The sequence below is a fragment of the Balaenoptera musculus genome, chromosome 16, assembly GCF_009873245.2.
Source record: "Balaenoptera musculus isolate JJ_BM4_2016_0621 chromosome 16, mBalMus1.pri.v3, whole genome shotgun sequence".
Lineage (NCBI taxonomy): Eukaryota > Metazoa > Chordata > Mammalia > Artiodactyla > Balaenopteridae > Balaenoptera > Balaenoptera musculus.
This window is the reverse complement of record NC_045800.1, coordinates 73,588,280-73,611,444: the sequence shown is the minus strand read 5'-3', so window position 1 is coordinate 73,611,444 and position 23,165 is coordinate 73,588,280. Positions and strand designations below refer to the sequence as shown.

Below are 23,165 nucleotides of genomic sequence, written 5' to 3'. Positions count from 1 at the left end.
AATTTTAAATTTTAAAAAATAGAACCATATAAAATTTCACATAGGTACACATCCTTAAAAAACAACTTCACTCATAATTACACCTACAAATTTTAGTCAGTCTATCAACTAACGATCATGTTAAAAATCAAGAAGTTTTATGACAGTAGTGTAGATTTTTGGAAAAAATTCCATTTCAATTTATATGAATGTTTTATAAACCATAAAGTACTAAATAATACACAATCTTGTTTTTATTGCAACGTCCTGTTGGCCTCTAGAATAATTGGAGATGTCATCAAATTAAAATCACTCAACATACTAAATTACAAAATTTTATTCACTGTAATTCAATATGAAATTCACATGTAAAGTAAGGGAAGTCAGCTAAGAAGTTATAACAACATATATAATAGACAGGAAGTCAACAAAGATTACAAACAAAATTTTTAGAAGTCTTCCCACAATTTCATCTTCCAGACTTGTGGGGTTAGTAGTAGAAATTAATATCCAGTTTTTACACGTCATATCCAAAATGCTCCTGCTCCCTAGGGGGAAAAAGAAAGAGAAAATATCCTTAAATGAACACATTTATAATCCTGATTCTTTAAACTCAATCTAATATTTGCACTGGAAAGAAACAGTGATCAAGAAATGTCTTTCAGGGCTGCCCTAGTGGTGCAGTGGTTGAGAATCCGCCTGCCAATGCAGGGGACATGGGTTCAAGCCCTGGTCCGGGAAGATCCCACATGCCATGGAGCAGCTAAGCCCATGCGCCACAACTACTGAGCCTGTGCTCTAGAGCCCGTGAGCCACAACTACCGAAGCCCGCGCGCCTAGAGCCCGTGCTCCACAACAAGAGAAGCCACCGCAATGAGAAGCCCGCGCACCACAATGAAGAGAAGCCCCCGCTCGCCGCAACTAGAGAAAGCCCACGTGCAGCGACGAAGACCCAATGCAGACAAAAATAAATAAATTTGTAAAACAAACAAACAAAACAAACAAAAAACAACTCAAGGAACTACCAGAATTACCCCTCTGTTTTCAATGTTATCCATAATTAGTTTATTTTTGAAGTCTTATCTGCAAAGTCATTTACAATCATTCTTATGGCATTAGTGAAATTGCCATTCTTCTAACCTGTACAGTGGGTGTTACCAGGAAATGAGAATTTGAAGACATGGAAAGAGGCATGTGATAAAACTTTTAAACATTAAACAACAAAAGGTTTTTTTCATTCCCCTGATCTTTCCTCAAAATCCTTTCTCATATTTTGGTCATTTAATCAGACATTAAATATTTTAATTTCTTCCACACTTCTGTGTTAATCAAACGGTTTTTTAAATATCTTAAATTTTTTTAAATATTACGGAATTTTTAAAGATATTAATTTGTGGTCTGTAGAGCACACAGTCGGAACATTTCACATGCCTGTTAGGTAGGGAGTTTAGAACCATTCTTAACTCCTTTTTTCCAGGAATGTAAGGTCAAATGAGTTAAGTAATTTTCAAAGCCTTACATCCAAGTCCCTTATACACACTCAACTTAAAATCAGCATCAAGGGCTTCCCTGGTGGCGCAGTGGTTAAGAATCCGCCTGCCAATGCAGGGGACACAGGTTCGAGCCCTGGTCTGGGAGGATCCCCCATGCCATGCAGCAACTAAGCCCGAGCGCCACAACTACTGAGCCTGTGCTCTAGAGCCCAAGAGCCACAACTACTGAGCCCACGCGCCACAACTACCGAAGCCTGCGTGCAACAAGAGAAGCCACCGCGATGAGAAGCCCACGCACCGCGACGAAGAGTAACCTCCGCTCTCCACAACTAGAGAAAGCGCGCGCACAGCAAAGACCCAATGCAGCCAAAAATAAATAAATAAAAATAAACTTTAAAAAATTTATTTAAAAAAATGAGCATCAATATTTTTAGAAAGTGGCAAGATCGGGGTGGGAAAATATTTTCTGCTATTTTTCACTCAAACCCAGAAAGGCAGGTCGAGTTTTAAGAGAGAAAGTGAAAGAGAGAGGGGGAGATAGATGAGATTTATACAAGTATCATCTTCTTCCACTTTTAGCAATCTTGATTAATTTCTGTACTAACTAACCCCGTTCCTAAAGGAGGGAATGACTTGCCACAGATCACACAGCAATCACTGGCAAAGTAAACGCCTAGAATTTCCCTTCAGTTCAACAATTCCTCGTGCCTATGTTTGGGAAAGAAGGGGTAAGAATAACACATGGGTTCGCAAAGTGATTTTCCTTCCCTCCTATGACCTCCACCTCCATCTTGTGTTTCTTCCGTCTGTGCTCTGAGGGGTACCTTCAATTTTCTCCAATAGCGGTTAAGAGAGAGACTGAATAGGAAAGACCAGACAACTGGTGGGGGTCGAAGAGTGCGCAGAAACCCATTTCTCACCTGACTTAATCCCGGGTGGTGGTAGATAATGCTGCTCCTGGGTTTTCTCTCCAGCTGCTCTTGCTAGAACAAAGTGCATTCAGCACAGGTGGTCTCTTAGCAACCTTGGTTCCTGTGTCAAAGCACAGTGAAAGCTTTTATTGGATGCTGAGGTGGTCTGTGAAGTGGACGGGCAGCGAGCCTGCCTGGAGAAACTCTAAAATTACTCTCACAGAAGTCAGGAAGGAGATGTCGAAGAGTGGAGTTTGGCAAATGTGACACGTTGATTTCAACATATCACAGAATTGTATAGCTGAAAACTAAACTTATCACAAAAAGTTTAAACTGAATTCTATAATGTTCCCGGCAGGCCAAATATTTACCACGCTTTTATTTTTTTATTTTATGTTTTGGCCGTGCCATGGGGCATATGGGATCTTAGTTCCCCCACCAGGGATTGAATCCACACCCCCTGCAGTGGAAGCAGGGAGTCTTAACCACACTTTTAAAACAATAGTTCTCAGGGGGTGAGGGAATGGAAGAGATGTGTAAGGGTTACATATGTGCAACAAGTAGATAAATAAGTCCCGGAGACCTAATACACAGTACAGTGAGCATAGACGTAGAAGCGTGTTATAAACATTAAACTTGCTAAGAGACTAGATTTTCATTGTTTCCAGCACTAGAAGCATTAGAAAGTAGAGGAGTGAATTTATTACAAAAGACCAGGCTGTAACATTTGGCCATAAATGGAAAAGTATCCAACAAAATGATGGTTATTACAACTATGAAATAATAGAATATACTACTTAGAAAATTATGTTACAATATTTAATTATGATTAAAAGCCATACCTTATGAACACCCATTACACTCCTGGACAAGCATGGATAATCACACCAGGACACATATCCAAACATTATTTGTAATATCCTCAACTTAAAAACAAACCAAAAGCCCATCAGTAGGTAGATAAATGCATATAATGGAATATTATACAATAATGAAAATTAAGCTCCAGCTACATACAAAAACAGTGGTGAATTTTACAAACATAATATTGAATTTTTACAATAATGAAAATTAAGCTCCAGCTACATACAAAAACAGTGGTGAATTTTCCAAACATAATATTGAATTTTTTAAAAGCAAGGCACAAAACAAAATGCACAGTGTAAATATATTTATGTAAAATAGGAAAACAGAGTTAAAGGTGCATGGTTTAGGGGTGTATATGTGGGTGGCAATGGTGTAGGTGGTGAATTGATCAAGAAAAGCAAAGGACTGGCTACCATAAAATCAGGGTAGTGGTGGTGTTAGTGAGGGGAAGGGAAGGGCTGCGTGGGTGTGGGGAGCCTCCAGCAGTATTTCATTTCTTGTCCTGGTTGGTGGTTACATTGGCAATCACTTTTTAACTACTTGCTAAACTGCACACAGAAATTTTATAGGCTTTTCTGCAGGTATGTTAGACTTCACAATCGAAATATTTTAAAAAAGGAAACAGGACTATCTACAAATGTCAATAATGGTCATAGTGGTCGAGTTTGGGTGAAGGACTATATGTGATTTTTTTCCCTTGCTTTTTCCATTTCTCACATTTTCATTTAAAAGGATGTTGCTTATATAACTTCAGAAAACTAAAGAAAGTAGTCCCATAACTGCCAAGTCCTCTTTCTTTCCCATATACTTAAAAGTAATGTATACTGATTTTATTTTTGTCAAACCAATCATTTTAACAAATATGAATTCGGGAAAATTAAATGTCAGTGAAAGATTTTAATGAAAATATTTAACTTACACTTTATCCAATAAATTACATATTTTCATTAAAATGTTTCACTGAGACATTTCATTTTCCTTGAGTTTACATTGTCTCTTTGGCTAAAGAACATGTTCTTGTCTCATTCAAAATGTTCAGGAGAAACAGGAATGTGAGTGGCTTCTGTTTGGTTCTTCTCAATGTTAGATCTGTTTCTAGATCTAAATCATTGGAAGGACATGAATCTGTACCATCATAAGTTTACTAGAACACTGAGATTTTACTGTGGATTAAAATTATGATTGTCACAGTGTTTGATTTACATTTTGCCTAATTAGTTCTTACTTACTTAGCTAGAAGCTTGGTAATCACGTGTTTTTTCTTTGCAGGGACATTCTTTTAGAGGAAAGGCTATTTAACAGCAGCATTTTCAGGAAAAAAATGATTTGTAGTGTTTTTTTATCGGATAAAACATGCACTAAATAAATGTAAAAAATAAATAAATTAATAAATAAATTTGAAACAAGCTAGGACACTTCTAAAAGTATGCTAGAATGTATTGAGTGTGACTATCTCAAGACCGTGGTCTTATCTTGAATGCAGTATTTAAAAGTCGTAGCTAAAACAACATCACCTCCAATTTCTGATACAAGACATCCTAGGTTATAGAAAAATGGTACAGATGAACTGGTTGCAGGGCAGAAATTGAGACACAGATGTAGAGAACAAACGTACGGACACCAAGGGGGAAAAGTGGCAGGGGTGGTGGTGGTGGTGGGATGAATTGGGAGACTGGGATTGACATATATACACTAATATGTATAAAATAGATAACTAATAAGAACCTGCTGTATAAAAAATAAATAAAATAAAATTTAAGACATCCTAGGTTATTTGGGGCCTAATATATTTCATGTTGAAATTTCAGATGACCGCAAATAATTTTCCCTCCCATTTGAATGCCTCTACGTTCCTTTCTTTTCCCTATTTCCAAAAGGCACTGAGAATCAATTTATTTCATAGAAATTAATTTATAGAATGTTATACTTAAAATAGAATGAATACTCTCTTATCTAGTTTTAAAAACTTGTCTTTATTATATTTTCTTTTGATTCCATCAAGAGTCCAAATAATCTAAATCCAAACTGACCTGTTCATTGAATGGTTGAATAGTGGAATCCCACAAGGTAAGTTAGACTAATGGCGAGTAGCAGTGACTTTTGGTCTCTGGGGGTTGAACTTCACTGCATTCTCTGTTCTTCACCCTGCCATCAGTTTGTAGGCTCTGGCCTTTCAAACCTTTATAATCTTGTTTTTATATAAAACAAAGTTTCTCAAGTCAACTCTGACTCCTGGGACCATAGTGCATTTGTTAAATGGTTTGGTCCCCTGGCAAAAACAAAACAATGCAAAACAAACAAGTAAAACGCCCTCTATTACATAAAATTATTACTGGTACTAAGACTTCACCTGTTTCTCAATCTCTCTCAGCCTCTACTATTTCCCCTTATTAGGCGTGGATTCCTGATCAAGACAAAGAACAGAACATACTTTGCAAAGTCTCTTTTTCAATCAAAAGAAAACACTTTTCACTGGATTCAAGATTATAGTCTTAAACACGTGAGTCACACTTCAAAAATATTTCCTTTTTTGATAAGAATTTGCTAATCCTACTCCTTGTTTCCATCAATATCTAATGGTCAAGATAATATTGACAGAAGTTCCCTAGAGACAAATGTTGAAACATGAGACACTCCTGTTGAAATCTGTCCACTCTTGCTGAACAGGTCACTTGAGTAAAGTATAATAATTACCATTTATTAAGGGTCTAGTATGTGCCAGGCTGTGATTATGCACTTTTGGGGGATGGAGCAACTGCCCAAGGTTCTATGCTGGAGTCTTCATGCTGCTAACGCAGGACTCCCATCCCCAGATGCCACTCTGTTTCAACTACATGGACTTATTAATGTTTTCAAATGAAAAGGAAACGGGCTAGACTGAAATGGAAATATCCACATGTAATTATCAACGGCCACTCTTCTTCCTCAGTCCCGGCTCCTTTCTGTATATGTGAACTGCTGGTTGAACAATGGGATGGATAGTCTTGCAGTTATCCCTCTGGGCCTGAGAACCCTAAATTTGCCTGAATAGTTTTACAATAGTCAGTTTTATTCATATCAAAACAATCTGCTCTTTGTAAATGGGTCACCCACAGGCCACTACTATGAGCTTACTGTCTAGCAACCCGATTAGGTGAAAGTTCAGTTTTTTTAATCTATGTTTTATTAGCTTTTACTCTCTGCAATTTTATTTTCTTTTATTATTAGTTTGCTATCTACCCACTGATCAACTTATGACTGACAAGGTCCTCCCCTTGAACTTTTTTTTTTTTTTTGGCTGTGCACGTGGCCTGTGGGATCTTAATTCCCCGACCAGGGATAGAACCCATGCCCCCAGCAGTAGAACTGCCGAGTCCTAACCACTAGACCGCCAGTGAATTCCTCCCCTTGATCTTATTAACATTAGCTGGACAGAGAAATAACGAGAATGCTTCCAGGACTTGGTGGTTGAGAGATGGGTCTGGCATAAGACTGATAGGGTTTGATCTGCCACTTACTGTGAGACCTTGGACAAGTTACGTTAACTCTAGGTGCCTCAGTTAGCACTTCTATAAAATGGAGATGATAATAAGAGTAGGGTAGTGTGAGAATTAAATGAGATAATGTCAATACTTGTGCCAAGTGAGTGCCTAGTGAGTGCCTACTAGGTACAAGTCACTCTTTTTTTTTTTTTTTTAAACATTTTTTTTTTTTTTAAGAAATTCACGTTCTTTTATTTATTTATTTATTTATGACTGTGTTGAGTCTTCATTTCTGTGCGAGGGCTTCCTCCAGTTGCGGCAAGTGGGGACCACTCTTCATCGCGGTGCGCGGGTCTCTCACCATCGCGGCCTCTCTTGTTGTGGAGCACAGGCTCCAGACGCGCAGGCTCAGCAATTGTGGCTCACAGGCCCAGTTGCTCCGCGGCATGTGGGATCCTCCCAGACCAGGGCTCGAACCCGTGTCCCCTGCATTGGCAGGCAGACTCTCAACCACTGCGCCACCAGGGAAGCCCCACAAGTCACTCTTAATAAGCAAGAGTGACTATCATTGTTAATTATATTCTACCGTATTACCTCCTAGATGGTACCCCTGGAATAAATCAATCTTCTCAGTTTCTCTTTGGATACCCAAACATGCAAAACTGTCACACACCTACTCATCCTTTGAAACCCAACATACCTCCTCTGTGATCCTTCCTGACATCCTCAGGCAGAATTTATTGCCCACTTGCTGTAACATATTGCAACTGACAACCGTGTATTGTGGTTATTAGTTTGCATACCACCCCCCATTGGTAGGGCTGTCTTCCTAGAAAGTGGGGATGGCCTTACCCATCCTGGATCCCAGTGCCTCATGGTACTGGATGTTAATCAGTTTTCAACAAATATTGATTTAATAACTGCACATCAAGTAGAAGCTTTATTTGGAAGACCGAAAGTTCATTTTGTTCAAAAGACGATTACAACAAGAAAAACCATATATTAAGTCTACTTTTCCCACAAATTTTTATTCTTCAAAAATAAAATCACCAAGTTGGGTATTTTCAATATTGTCTCCATATGGAAAATGTCTCTTTCCCATAAAATTTATGTTTGATAAAGTTATCTTTTAGAAACTTGAAAAATCATATGGGAATTATATCTTGTTGATGTTTTTGCTTTCGTTTTTATTTTTTTGCTTGTAATTAGGGAAGCTAGTCAAGTTGTTGGATGGCAACAAGAGTTTGGCACTGGCCTACAGGGTTTTAGGATTTGAAGTGTCCTGCTGGGACGGCCACTGTTTCTCTGGCATAATTGAGATTTGTCCCCTTAAGATTCCAGAAATAGACGATGGCGTGGTAGGACAGAAGACATAAACTGCTCAAATATGAGTCATTCAGAAGTCAACTGAAACTCAGGCATATGCAACAGTAAATGGGTTTTGTGTGTTCTGTAAGCTTCTAAAATGGACTTCAAGGTGCATTTTCTGAACTAATTATGTGAGGAATTACATGAGGAAGGGAATTTAACAGACATCTGAGAAATTAACTCATCAGTGATATGAGCATTGTATGCGAGAAAGCTTGAATGAGAATAATAATAAATGGCATATGGCTTGACACTTAAATGATTACAGGCATGATTGTTATACCTTGTTTCCTGATTAAGATACGATTTCAAGGAGATCTTTTTCTCTCCAGCTAAAAAAAAACAACTGTAGTGGAAAATCTGAAAGATTACAGAAATGTTGGCACTGGAAAAGAAATTTGAAATTTCTTAAAACTTCTCGTTTGACAAACGAGAGAAGGCACCTTGCCTGAAGTCACACAGGTACTTTTCTTCTGAGCTACTATAATAATTGCCCCAGCGAGTTTTTGACATTTATGATAAATTGGATTCTGCGTTTCACCAGACTTGGCTATTTGAAGATATTCTACCTTCATCACCTCCCAACTGCTTTGATTCAGGACAAGGGAAGACCAAAGTGTCCAGAGCAGAATAAGTCACAAGTGAAAACTGGAAAACTTGGCAGGTCAGACTCACAAAACTTGACAAAGTGGACTTCGCCTGGAAACACAACCACGTGCCTCGTCACAGATGGTGGGTCAGCAAGGTTTGGGAGCCGGATGGAACTGGTTTGCGATCCTGGTTCTGGCTGGTATTAGTGCTGGAGCCGTGGACCAGGCATTTCACCTCACCTGCTACCCCATCTGGAGACAATCTGTTTTGCAGGGGATTGAAAGGATTTTATTCGTAACTACAGTTAGGAAGGGCCTACACACGTTGTGATTTTAATCTCACAAAGCCTTATGAGGTGAGTTACTAATTCTCCTATTTCCTTAGTTGGAGAGATTGATGACCCGAGACTTGAGTGAGCTATTCGCGATCACACAGCGGGGATGACCGGGGATTTGAACGGAAGTGTGTTTGGCTCCAAAGCCTTAGCCGCTGCAGTATCTCAGGATTGGTAAAAGAGGCGAGCCAAGAGCCCAGCATGCTGCCGGGCACTTGGTAAAATAACGGTTAGGGTATGACAAAGCACTGGAGTCAGAAAGGTGGCCACTTCCTGCAACCCAACAAGGAGGGAGAGAGGTGAGCACGGACTCAGTGCACGAGGGCAAACAAATGGACCTCAGCGACGGGAAGCCCGGGAAGCTGAGGCAGACGCACAGACATGCAGGCCACAGGCACCCACGAGGGTCCACCCGATCCCCCCGGGGGTACCGGGGGGTCCCAGACCTGTGTGGAATCCCTCTACTTTTCTCCTCTTCAACTGTACCTCTCAGACTTTCTCTGCAGGTCAATATCTGTCCAGTTTGGGCCTTCCCAAGCCATCTATGACCGTGCCTCAAATGTTCTGAGTAAATATTCCAGCCCTAAAATGAACTGTTTTTCTACATACGAACAAGCATCTCCCCTTAATCAGCCACTACCAAGACTCCCAAAGGCTGAGATTTCCCGCTACCCCGTTCCTGCCCCCAAATAGGAGATGGCATGGCCCCTAAGGAGAGATAAATTACTCGGTTACGGGCACTTTACATTAAGAAAGATTCCGGAACCAAAATAATCAAAATGTTTTCAACCTTCTCCCTGCCAAGTTCCCCAGCCCTCGCCAAGAATCACAGCTGCAGCGCGCTCTTACGAGGCCAGATGAACTGCCCAGAGCTGTGGCCCGGGAACCTCACAGGGCAGTGCCGCTCGCCGCCAGTTCTTCCACGTGTGACAGAGCAGGAGTGGGGCTGAGGCCAGGTGCTTATTTGTCGCGTTTGGGGTTTTTATCTGCAGAACTCGCATATCCAAACGTGTGTCATTCCAGGTTTGGGGTGGAGGAGAGGTTTCTGGACTGTTTGACTTCGTAAAAGCATTTGGCAAAACGTTTAAACTCCCTTCTCAGCCTGCAACACACACGCCTCTGCCTAAATTCACTGGTGGCAGGTTTTTACCTATTATTAAGATGCAGATTTGATTTCTGAAACCAGCCAAGTGTTATCTGGAGTCAAGTTTAGCTGAGAAGGTGGATGGCCAGGTTGGAGAACAGAATTTCAAGTTCAATGAAAAACTGTGACCTCTTCTAAGGCCAAATTATATTTCTTTTTTTAAAATTAATTAATAAATTTGTTTATTTATTTTTGGCTGCGTTGGGTCTTCGTTGCTGCACATGGGCTTTCTCTAGCTGCGGTGAGCGGGAGCTACTCTTGCTTGCGGTGCACGTGCTGGTGTCTTCTCTTGTAGTGGAGCACGGGATCTAGGCGCGCGGGCTTCAGTAGTTGTGGCACGTGGGCTCCGCAGTTGTGGCTCACGGGCTCTAGAGCGCAGGCTCAGTAGTCGTGGCGCACGGGCTTAGTTGCTCCACGGCATGTGGGATCCTCCTGGACCAGGGATCAAACCTGCGCGCGTCCCCTGCATTGACAGGCAGACTCTTAACCAGTGCGCCACCAGGGAAGTCCCCAAATTATATTTCTAGCATTTAGCACAGGGCTTGGAACAAAGCAGGTGCTCAATTAAAAAAAAAATTGGAGGTGGGGAGGATGAGATGCGACTTTATGGTGCGTTTTTCTGTGCCTCAGAAGCTTGTTGCTTAGAAGGTGAACCCAACGATGAGCCCTGAAAAGCAACGAATCGTTTTCTAAGAATGTACAGCTCTCAAGGGGAAGTCTGACCAATAATGCCCACTTTTGGTGGGTAAGTATAGGACGTGATGGCCCTGTGGACTGCCAGCCAGATCCTGTCTGTACTTGCCATGTACCATGGAACAAGCCCATTCTGACTTGTAACAGAGTTACTCATGAAATGACTTCTTTCTCCTACCATATTTAGAGTTTACTGACCCTTTGCTAATCTAGCACTGTGTGTTCACACAGTGGGAATTAAATAAACATTTGCAGAATGACAGCTTGCAGTGGAAAACAAAAATCTCATCCTGTCTCCTGAGCGTACAGGGTACCACTTTGGGAAGCAGGTATTCTCTGAGACAACCCTCCTTTCTGTCCCATCCAGACACGGAATCGAAGCTAGCAAGGGGGGAAAGCAGTCCTTTGGAACCACAGAAGCACATAACCAAAAGAAAAAGTTTATTTTTATTTATTGATTTTTGGCTGCACCTAGCGGCATGCAGGCTCTTAGGTCCCCGACCCGGGATCGAACCTGTACCCCCTGCACTGGAAGTGCGGAGTCTTAACCACTGGACCATCAGGCAAGTCCCAGGAAAATTTTAGAATGCTGATTATAGTAGAGCAGATAAGTTTATTAAAATAATAGTTTATGCTTTGAAATTGTTTTGATGAAGTTCCCCATCATCATTGATCTTAGCCGTAGCCTAATGTCCAGAACTAACCATATGCCATCCTCCAATGCCCCCATCCTCAGCATTCACACTGCTGATACCATCCTAAGGATGAAGTTATTAAAAGCAGTAAAAGCCAATTATTGTCTCTACAATTTAAAGTTTCCCATCAAAGACCACATTGGAGGCTCCAGGTTAAGAAGATTCAGGAAAAATTCAAATGAGGGGTTTCATCAATAATATTACCATACTTGGCCACTTAGATACATTATGAGTAAAACCCACCACGCTGTCAAACAGGTTATAACTCTCATCTCACAAACAAGGAAACCGAGACTCAGAGAGGTTGAGTACTTGCTTAAGTCACACAGCTTGTTGAGCCAGGGCTCAATACCAAGCCGGCATCTGCCTCCTTCCACTTCCCTGTGATGCCTCCCTTATTTAGAAGCCTGATGCACATGTTCAAGAGAATTGAACGTATGTAACCAAAGCAGAAAACTGTCTTAGTCCGTAGTCCTGAGGAGGGACCAGAGTGTCAGCTTTCACCTTTCCTCAGAGGACCGGGCAGGGCACCAGCTTCAGGGTCCTCCTTTTCCAGACAGAAAACACAGTGACCTACTTTGCAGGGCTCTCAGAAGCAACCATTATCAAAAAGGCTGCAAAGACAAAGCCTTTGGCTAAAATCTCAGGAAGGCAGTGAATCTGTGGAAGATGACAGGTGCCCTCTCTGAACCAAATCTCAAACATGGGAAATGACAGGGCCCAAGTCTCCCATCCAACATTCCCCTGCAGACACTTTCCATATGTGAAATTTCCCTTTGGAATCACTGAAATCCTCTCTTTAGGGAGGAAACACAGAAAGGCGGAAATATCTAGCACGGCCACAAGGCCGGCTCAAGTTGTTGAGCTCTTATTAACCCCTTGCTTCTCCTCCTGCCTTTACTGAGCCAGGAGGAAATGGAAGGAATCGAATTCTAATTCTTTGATCAGTCTTATAAGCAGCCTTATAAAAATTGGAACGCCGTTGAAATGCAGGGAGGGGAAACAGGCTTTCGGCGTCTTTGCGCTTACGATATTCCCTCTACCAGAAGGAAGCAAGATTACCGCTAAACTCTCCTCCTCTGTCAACATTTTAAAAGCCACGTTTTTTAAAAAACCAAAACTTACTGTTCAGCGGTTTGATACGCGAAGTCCAAAGTCAAGGAGATGATCTCTCTCTTTTGTGAAAAACACCATCTGATCCTGGGTGGCTTGGGAGGCTCGCTGGGCTGTTATTAATAACTGGCTGAGCACTTTCCCGAGAAACCTGAGCCAGGCTGTCACGGGAGGAGAGTGGGGAGGAACTGACAGACACAGGTGGGATAAATTATGACAAAAATACCCTCAGGCCCACACAGGAGCACAAATAACCCATGAGGAGGGGATGGGCCCCTCCACAATCAATAGACTCTTAGGTCAAAGGTCCTCAGGGTTCAACAATCAACTAATCAAAAACTCTTTCTTCCTCTCTTGAAAAATGTCAGGACTCCTGTAATGTCATTCTTTCCATTGTTTTTCTGAGTAATGCTTTTCCACGGATATTTGAATATCTTCTCAAACTATGCATTTCTGCCTTGTTTACTTTGACTTCCTCCGTTTTTCAAATATATAAACAAATGGATTTTCAAATGCACGTGAGCAATTTGTTGAGGTTTGTTCACCTGTGAGCGTATGTTTACCTCTTTCCCTTAATGATTCCAAAACCGTTCCTGGCAAAGTGTATGTATGTGTGTGCTCGGGGGTGGGGAGGTGGAGCTGGTCTTGGGACAGCATCGTACATACGAGGGAAACTGTAGAATTTAAGTCCGAAGGGTGGAAGCGCAGCCGTGACCTGGCTACTGGTTTACAGTGGGTCTTCCCTTTTGAAAAGCCTTATTTCCAAAAAAATCCAAGTCTATGCCTCCCCTCCCCCAAGCACTGACATCATACTGTTCAGACCAGGAACGGCCTGTCTTCGGATTTAAATTATATTAAACACTGACTCTGTGTCTGTCTGAAGTGTTAAAAGAAAACTGAGGATCACACAAAAGTTATTGGAATATAAAAAGATACAAACTTGAAGGGAACAACGCTTGTCGACTTGCCCCATTCTTAAGGATCCAGCTGCCTTTCACCCTGGCTCAGGGCTGGTAACTATTCTGTTTCCAAATTAAACTTTTTTTCAACTAACTGCTGGCGGTGGGGAGGCCAGAACATCTCACTGCAAACCTCGCACAGTGAGTGTTTTTCCGTGGAGGCCATTGTTAAAAAGAGAAAGTAACACAGCAGTTGAATAGATGGGTGAGAGGCAGTGGAGCAGGTACAGGGCCTTAATTTTTTTCTTTTTTTATTATATCTTAAGTATTTTTATTAAAAATATTCACAATTTTAGCATTCATTGTCTTTCTAGTTGTCAAAGTTAAGAATCAGCATCATACTTCAGGGATATCACATCTAGATCTGACATATACAGTCTTTTTAAAATTAAAGTATAGTTGATTTACAGGGCCTTCATTTTTTTAAAAAAGTTTTTCACACTGATCCGTTTTTAAAATTTGAATATCCACTGAATATATATATCTTTATAGAACATATTCATGTACTATTGTAAATATACTATGTATGGCACAAAACACAAATAGAAATTTTTTTTTTAAAGGGTGATTTTGTCCTAGGGCTGGTTATTTCTTTTATTTATTTATTTATCTATCTATCTATCTATTTATTTATTTATGGCTGCGTTGGGTCTTCGTTGCTGCGTGCGGGCGAGCGGGGGCTACTCTTCTCTTCATTGCGGTGGCTTCTCTTGTTGCGGAGCACAGGCTCTAGGCGCACGGACTCAGTAGTTGTGGCTCGTGGGCTCAGTAGTTATGGCATGTGGGCTCAGTAGTTGTGGCTTGCGGGCTCCAGAGCGCAGGCTCAGTAGTTGTGGCACATGGGCTTAGTTGCTCTGTGGCATGTGGGATCTTCCCGGACCAGGGCTCGAACTCCGGTCCCCTGCATTGGCAGGTGGATTCTTAACCACCGTGCCACCAGGAAGTCCCACAAATAGAAATTTTTAAAAGATGAAATTTTAAAAGACATTCTAGTACTCTCAACACTCCCAATGAATCATTTTTACTGGTCCTTGGGGCATGAACACCCCGGACTACAGATGATTAGGGAGTGTGGTTCAGAGCTCTTCCTCTACCACTTACTAGTTGTTGTGAGTTGAACTGTGTCCCTCAGAAAGATGGGTTTGAGTCCCACCTTTTCGTACCTGTACCTATACCTGTGAATGTGGCCTTATTTGGAAATAGGGCCCGGCTGATGTAATCAACTGAAGTTGCAGTCATACTGGATGAGGGTGGGCCCTAATCCAATGACTGGTGTCCTCATAGGAGAGGGATATTTGGACACAGAGAGAACTCCACGTGACAAAGGTAAGAGACTCTGCAATGATGTGTCTATAAGCCAAGGTATGCTGAGGGTGAGTGGCAACAACCAGAAGCTAGGAAAAGGCCGGGGAGTATCGTCCCCTAGTGACTTCAGAGAGAGGATCCCCTTGCTGACTCCTGGATTTTGGACTTCTGCTTTCCAGAACCAAGACAACACATTTTTGCTGTATAAAGCCACCAAGTTTGTGGTCATCTGTATGGCAGCCTTAGGAAAAGAATACATTAGCTATGTGATGTTAGCAATGTGACATTAGTCATGTTATTTACTCTCTTTGTGTCTCAGTTTCTTCATCTGTAAAATGGCAATTAAAATCCACCCACTTAATCAGGTTATTTTGAGAAATAAGTGCCCTAAGGAGTGCCATGGCCTCAGCAGGGTGCCAGGAGCATACAAGCAATAGCTCATACTTACTGGGCCTTCATCAATGACGATGGGGCTAGCCAACTTGGGCAGAGCATCCCCTCAAAAACTCACAACTCAGAAACTCGCTGGCAGGGTGAGGACTGGGGGAGAGAGGGAGAGCGGCTGCGGGGGGCTGACGATGTTGAACAGCACCTGAGTCCTGTGCTCCTGGAAAGCCCCCCTGCACAAGGCTCCCCGCTCTCCATGCTCCAGGAAAAGGCTCACTGCCGAGAACGACCCTTCCTCAAGTGACTTAGACAAGACTGGAGGCTCCCTTGTTTACTGAGGACAAGGCCAGACACACACTCTCCCGTTTCCATTCTCTGTGTCATAACCTGAACTGTCTGTCCCCACTGACCAATCTGGACAAGATACCCGCTAGTTGTCTTGACCAAACTCAACTTGGGCTTTTCCTCTCCAGACAGGCCCCTGACCTTTGACCCACCTTCAACCTGAGCCAGTATCGGAATTCAGAATAGCCCTTCTCCCTCCAAAACAAGCTGACCACAAAGAAAGACCTTCCCTGAGCAGTGGTCCAGCCATCAACCTGTTCACCCCACAGCCAACACCCAGTTCCTTCTGGCCTTGTTTACTCCCCTGTAGAAAAGAAAAGGCCATTTTCCACCTGATCTTTGAGACGCTTGCAGATCTTGTGGTCAATGTGTTTTATGTTTTGCAATAGGCCCCTTGCCCATATTATAAGTCTTTTCTCTTTGACCCGTAACAGTAATTCTCTATCTGGCGCCTGCCCTCCTCTTCTGCCACTCACTAAATGCTTTGCCCTTACGGCATGAATTCAGTTCAATACCTTCAGTAATGGCCACATCTTACTCAGGGCCACTGGGAGCTTCAGTGGCCTCTCTGGAAACTAGGAAACTCCCCCATCTGACTCTCATCTAGAACCCCTCCTTCCCCGTCACTCCCTGCCCCTCGCTGCTCCTTCTTCCTCCTTTTAACTAAATCTGACCGTCCCTTAAACTCCCTTGGACTGCTTGATCTCCTCCCCTTCCAAACCTTGACCTGCTCCACCCCTCTCTCCCCTCCCTTTCCCACTCTGGCCCCTCAATTCCCCACAGTCAGTAGAGGTCTAGGTGGCCCCCCCCATCAGGGGTTCTAGAGGGGCTCAAGGACCCCAGGAGCAATCATCTGAGGCTGAAAAAACTACCTGGAAGCAGGCTGGATATTTTATCCACAAGGATGAGCTTTGGAGACACCTGGATATACACTTGGTCCCGCTCAGCCCCTTGCCCCAAATTTAGTGCATAATTTAGCTTCCATAAGATCACACATCAAGGCAAAGGAAATCTTAAGGGATCTCCTCCACATTGGCGGACACTTCAGCCCTCATGTTGAGCAGATAACCTCAACTTACCCTATCTGCCAGAAACATAATCCTGGTAAAAATATTACGGTGGGATAAGGACAAGAGCCCACATTTTCATATGAACCAGTGAATTGAAATTTTATAATTGAAGCTATAAGCCCCCATATTTGTATCTGCCTCTCTGTTTACATGTATGTAATGTAGGTACGTTATATATGTGTAAAATTTTCCTACCTTCAGATGACATTACCAAGTTAGGTTATAAAAACCTCTAAAGGAGCTTTATTTTGCCTGAAGTTAAATAAGCCCTTACATAAATTAAATATTCCTAAAATTTCTAGAAACTAAGAAAATTTAACTTCTAATATTTTAAAAAGTATTCTTATAAAAACTAACCCAAATGCATTAAGAATTCAAGTTCACAAAGTTTAATCTTTCACAAATAAGACTAGTTTAATATTATTGGTTTAATAAAAACAGATGTCTTCTCAGTTATCAGAGTTAAGTATAACACAAGCATACATTTTTACTCTATTTGGGCATGTTCTCCCTGAACTTACACAGGTGTATTGATTGAATAAATTAGCATTATATCTACCAGGTGTTTGAGATGATGAAAGCTGTAAATTTGGGTTTAACCAAATTTATCATTATTCAAACATCCTTTATTTTAACAGTAATTATGTTTTCTAGTATGTGTCAGCTTGAGGATAGTCTCTAAGGTCTTTTGGTAACTTAAAAACGTATGCTAGATTATTGACATCATTTCTAATAAGATAAAATACTGAAATATTAACTACTAAGCATAATTTTAAGACTATATATTTTGGTCTGTTAATGAATGTCTTCGTTTTTGCCACATTGAGAAGTTGTACTATAAAGATGTATATGGCTATAAAAAGTTGTGAGTCATAAGCTCTGCTACAAAACATTGCTGTGTGACACACAGTTCACAATTATCCACCTCATAGTTATATCTGTGAAATAAAAGTTACTGTGGTTAAACGTTATGATCAATATATGTGAATGAGACTCTCTGGGAGAAATAATTGCATAGTAAAATAACTTTGTATGCAAGGTATTCAGGATGTGCTTTTGGTAAGGGAAAGAAGAGTGGCTTTGTCCTAAAGTAAAATGATTGGTTGCTCCAGAACAAGGAATAGGAATGCGGAGGACAAAATCTGAATGGATATAGAAAGTCGTAGAAGGTTTATAGAAAGGGAATTGTATTTGTCATGGTCAATGTTAGCTAAGGTTTGATGGGCTTATTATAAGATTTTCTTTAAAAGATTGTTAGTATCAAATATTATACTGATGCAAAACTGAAATTTTATTTACTCTTTGCTAAATGACAAAATTTTCTTGGATTATTGATCTGCCTCTTAAGAGGTTATAAAAGGTTTCTGTTTACCTTCTGAGAAATCTGCCTAAAAGGCAAAGATCCTGTATCTTACAAGAATACTTTTCTGTGCTTTATTTTGACTTTATCATGTCCTTGATGACTTAAAGGAACAAAGTTTTCTCACTTTTGGAAGAGCTAAGGTTCTTAACAATCATGCCATCTCCTATTTTTAAAAATATTTTTAAAAATAAAAATATTTTAAAAAATACTTTTGGCCACTTTGATTTCAGATTGATTTTATTTTGTTTTGCATATGCCCAGAAACAACCAAATTTCCTTGTCAATTGCATTGTTTTTGTAATAAACTCTTTTTTTTTAGTTGAAGTATAGGTGATTTACAACGTTGTGTTAGTTTCAGGTGTACAGCAAAGGGATTACACATACACACACACACACACGTATATACATATATTAATATATTATTTTTCAGATTCTTTTCTCTTATAGGTTATTACAAAATATTGAATATAGTTTCCTGTGCTAAACCACAGGTCCTTGTTGGTTATCTAGTTTATAAATAGTAGAGTCATTTTATATACAGTGGTTCGTATATGTTAATCCCAAACTTGTAATAAACTTTTATCAGATCTTTCAGTTTTGAAAATTATCTTTAATAAGCTAACCATGGCCATTTTGTCTTTTACCATCTACAGATAGTTTTTTAATTTACGCTGTTGGTTTCCTGAACATGTTTGCCAATCAGCTACAGTCCAGAATGTCTTGACTTTAACAAAGAATGGTCTCAGAGCCACATGGGAAAGGGCTAAGCCAAGTACCCTTGAGCACAGGCTTCTGATGGTATTGCTTAAACAACTTTGAGACCATACCACTGGACTGAGTCAGGATTCCCAGCACTCTATCATGGGTTCCTGAGGCTGCTAAACCAAGATGGAGCAGAAAAAGAATCACACAGAAAAGTGAGTGAGCTAATGAGGGATGGTTTGGAATGTTGCTGGTGCTTTAATATTCTACTCTCTGTATATAGGGAGCTCCTTTCTCTTTTCCCTTAAACTGTCTGTAACAATTTTGGTGACTATATTTTTGAAAAATAGAAATGAAACATTTACCTTTTTCTCCCTGTCTGGCTCCTCCAAAATTCAGAAACTCCTATGGAATATTCTTATTTTCATGGTAATATAATTAATTGCATCAGTTCAATAAGAATCTGACCTGCTTATTAACAGGATATGATAGAAAACATTGATTATACAACAAAGGCTTTGTCCAGAATGTTATATTTGAGAATGAATTAGATAAGACCAGTCAGTTTTAAGGAACTAGGGTTGACTTTATGGGGGTAGTGGTTACAAAGCTCTCTTGGGAAAAGCAGTGTGGTACGTGGCTTATAGGGTTCCCAGCTTACAAGTGAGTGAGATGAACTCTTGCTGGTGGGCCCAGGAAAGCTGGGCTATCTGAAGGACCTTGAGAGAGAGGAATACACCCAAATTTATGGGTAATGCAGGTGAAACCTGATGGTTAGTTCTTGGCTTGGCTTCCCAGCCTCAAGAAGATTTTAAAAGTCCATTCTAAGACTTGTTATGAAGACTTCCAGCAAAGCAAACTTTAAAAGGTCTATACATTAAGCACCACTCTTGCTATGCCTGGGTAAATAATCAGGCCATATCTAATGAGATGAGCTTTATTTTATGATCAAGAATAATCTTTCTAAAAAAAAAAGAATAATCTTCCTTTGAGATTATCTTTGATCAAAACAGAGGTAACTATGAAGAGAATTTTTGTGTTTCAATGGAAAACTATAGCACACCCTGTGGATTACCAAATTCTGGCCCTGGTCATTGTTTTTGAACAAGTTTAAGCCTTTGTAAATTGCAGGTAACTGATAGATATGAGCACCTGTAAACTAGACTAGATCCTATCATCTTGCATGCATTGTCAAACCTTATTAAATTTTCAGTTCCTTTATTTTCCTTCCCAAGCTGCCGACAACCATACAAACTAACATTTTCAATGTTCCTCCCTCCCTGTTGCCTTGGCATCACCAAAAACTAAAATATGACTGCCCAGATTCTTACTGGAACTCTAGGTTGCCTTGCAGCTGGCGTTCCCACACCCCCCCAAACCCCGCCAGCATCTGAGGAAATACTACAGTTTAAAGCCCTGTTGACTTGATATATACCTTGAAGGAGTTACCCCTACAGCAGCCCATGCAGGGGACAGATTTCTCCCTGGAAAAGGAACTGTCTCGGCTACCAAAAAAAAGTCTAGTAAAATGCTCAGGTGATGCACGCCCTTATAAGAGAGGTAACCAAGACCATGAACAGCATTGCCAAGCGCCCTGACAGCTTGGCTACAACAAACTCAATGAACAGCGTTGCATTACCAAAAGACTTCCATCCACCTATCTCTTGGTATCCACTGGATTGGATATCCCCAGGGTCCATCTCCTGGCTCTTTACTTTAATATAACTATTTATGTTAATATTTCTCTTTTTCATTCTAGTTATCCCTCTCATAAGGTGCCTGATCAGTAAGACTAAAAAAATGATCTTAGCTGCCATCTCTCCATAGATGGTTCAACTGATTTTGCAAGAACAGCACCAACAAGAGTCCTCAGGAGACTAATTCTTAGATGCTTCTGCCCACTCAGGAGATTTAAGATCACCTCTGAGCTGTTCAGTGATGAATGATATTTATTCATCTTGAACAAAAGGAGGGACTGACAATGTTGAATTAAAAAAAATTTTAATTGTGGTAAAATACGCACAACATTAAATTTACCATCTTAATTATTTTTAAGTGTAAGTGCAGTTCAGTAGTGTTAAGTACATTCACATTGTGGTGCAACCAATCTCCAGAATGGTTTTCATCTTGCAAAACTGAAACTCTATACCCATTAAACACTAATTCCCCACTCTCCCCTCCCTCAGCCCTTGGCACCACCCCTCTACCTTCTGTTTCTATGAATTTGGCTTCTCTAGATACCTCATATAAGTGGAATCATGTGGTAGTTGTCTTTTTGTGACTGGCTTATTTCACTTCTCACAATGCCCTCAAGATTCATGCATGGTGGCTAATGGGAAGCAGCTGCATCACACAGGGAGATCAGCTCGGTGCTTTGTGACCACCTAGAGGGTGGGATAGGGAGAGTGGGAGGGAGACGCAAGAGGGAGGAGATATGGGGATATATGTACACACATAGCTGATTCACTTTGTTGTATAACAGAAACTAACACAACATTGTAAAGCAATTATACTCCAATAAAGATGTAAAAAAAAAAAGGATTCATCCATGTTGCAGCGTGTGTCAGAATTTCCTTCCTTTTTTAAGGCTGAATAATATTCTGTTGCGTACGTATACCACATGGCGTTTATCCATTCATCCATCCATTCATGCATTCATCACCTGAGCCCTATGTTCCTAGAAAATAGCAGTCAAGAAACCCCCCTGTGCTTTTATGCATCAAAATGGCTTACTGCAAAAAACTACCCTTCAGAAGATAAATAAGTACTGGGGATGTAATGTACAACACGGTAAATATAATTAACACACTGTATGTTATATATGAAAGTTGTAAAGAGAATAAATCCAAAGAGTTCTCATCACAAGAAAAAACATTTTTTTCTATTTCTTTCATTTTATGTCTACATAAGATGATGCGTGATCACAAAATTTACTGTGGTAATCATCTCATGATGTATGTAAGTCAAATCATTATGCTGTCAGCCACAAAAAGGAATGAAATCGTGCCATCTGCAGAGATGCGGCTGGACCTAGAGACTGTCATACAGAGTGAAGTAAGTCAGAAAGAGAAAAACAAATATCATATAATCTCTCTTATCTGTGGAATCTAGAAAATGGTACAGACGAACTTATTTGCAAAACAGAAATAGAGACACCAATGTAGAGAACAAACGTATGGATACCAAGGGGGGAAAGGGGGGTGGGATGAACTGGGAGATTGGGATTGACATATATATACACTACTATGTATAAAATACATAACTAATGAGAACCTACTGTATAGCACATGGAACTCTACTCAATGCTCTGTGGTGACCTAAATGGGAAGGAAATCCAAAAAAGAGGAGATATATGTATATAGCTGATTCACTTTGCTATACGGCAGTAACTAACACAACATTGTAAAGCAACTATACTCCCATAAAATTTTTTGAAAAATCATTATGCTGTACATCTAAAACTTAATACAGTGCTGTATGTCAACTATATCTCAATAAAATCAGAAGAAAAAAAACACCCTTCGTGTAACTTAGATAAGATTCATGGATACCCCTTTATTTACCTAGGACGAAGCCAGACACAAGCTCCAAGTTCCCCTTCTTTGTCTCATCAATGATTAGCTGAATTGTTTGACCCCCACTGACCAATAGGGACAAAATACCTGCTAATGTGACTTGACCTAACTTTACTCTGGTTTCTTCCTTCCCCACAGGCGCCCGAACTTTGACCCACCTTTAACCTGAGCCAGCCTCAGAATACTGAATAGCCCTTCCTGACCAAACCTGTCTGACGCAACGTTTGAGACTCTTACAGATCTCGGGCTCCTGTGCTCTCCCTATTGCGACAGTGCCCCTCCCCCATTGCAATAGTCTTTTCAAATAATGGCTCTCCATACCTTCATCTACATTTGTTTTTATTTGACTGTAAGAAAGTGCTGAGGGGTGTACCTCCAGTTGTAAACATTAAGGACCATGGGGTACGGTCCAACACTTAAGCAAGCAATCATTTCTTAGTCCCATTTTACAGGTAAGGAGATGGAGGTATAAAAAGGCTAACAGACTTGCTGACTCACAGCACCAAGGGCAGAGTTGGGAATCCAGGGGCTATCTCTCATCTCAGAGAAAACAGTACTCTTTCCAGCACAAACATGCCCAATCCTGGTCAATGTTTAGGGTGGGTCTGGGCAAATTATTGAAACACTTTGGCAAAAAACATTCTCCAGTGTTCAAAGAAAGGGAAACTGGATCCAAGAGTGAAAAAAAGAAATGGAATACCCGGAGCTTCAGGGAACTTCTTCTAATTTGTGGAAATGAATGAAGACCATTCAAATGAGAGCAAGCAAAGTCTATTGATTCAAAGCTTGCTCTAGCAAAGGAGTCGACCA

The 23,165-nt window shown here is 40.7% G+C and overlaps 1 protein-coding gene across 7 annotated transcripts in view; it reads right to left on the bottom strand.

Moving 5' to 3' along the window:
- Positions 1-298: 298 nt before the first annotated feature.
- Positions 299-23,165, bottom strand: part of MRLN (myoregulin) — a 44,736-nt gene continuing 21,869 nt past the window's right edge. Inside the window, exons 1-4 of one of the 7 annotated variants that reach the window (XM_036828937.1) lie at positions 12,662-12,769; positions 8,755-8,932; positions 2,393-2,504; positions 299-527 (exon numbers count right to left, since the gene is read on the bottom strand). In XM_036828937.1, coding sequence (XP_036684832.1) covers positions 367-527; positions 2,393-2,471 — 240 coding nt within the window. In that variant the 5' untranslated portion in view covers positions 2,472-2,504; positions 8,755-8,932; positions 12,662-12,769 and the 3' untranslated portion in view covers positions 299-366. The other 6 variants (XM_036828939.1, XM_036828940.1, XM_036828936.1 and 3 more) reach the window with 6 other exon arrangements.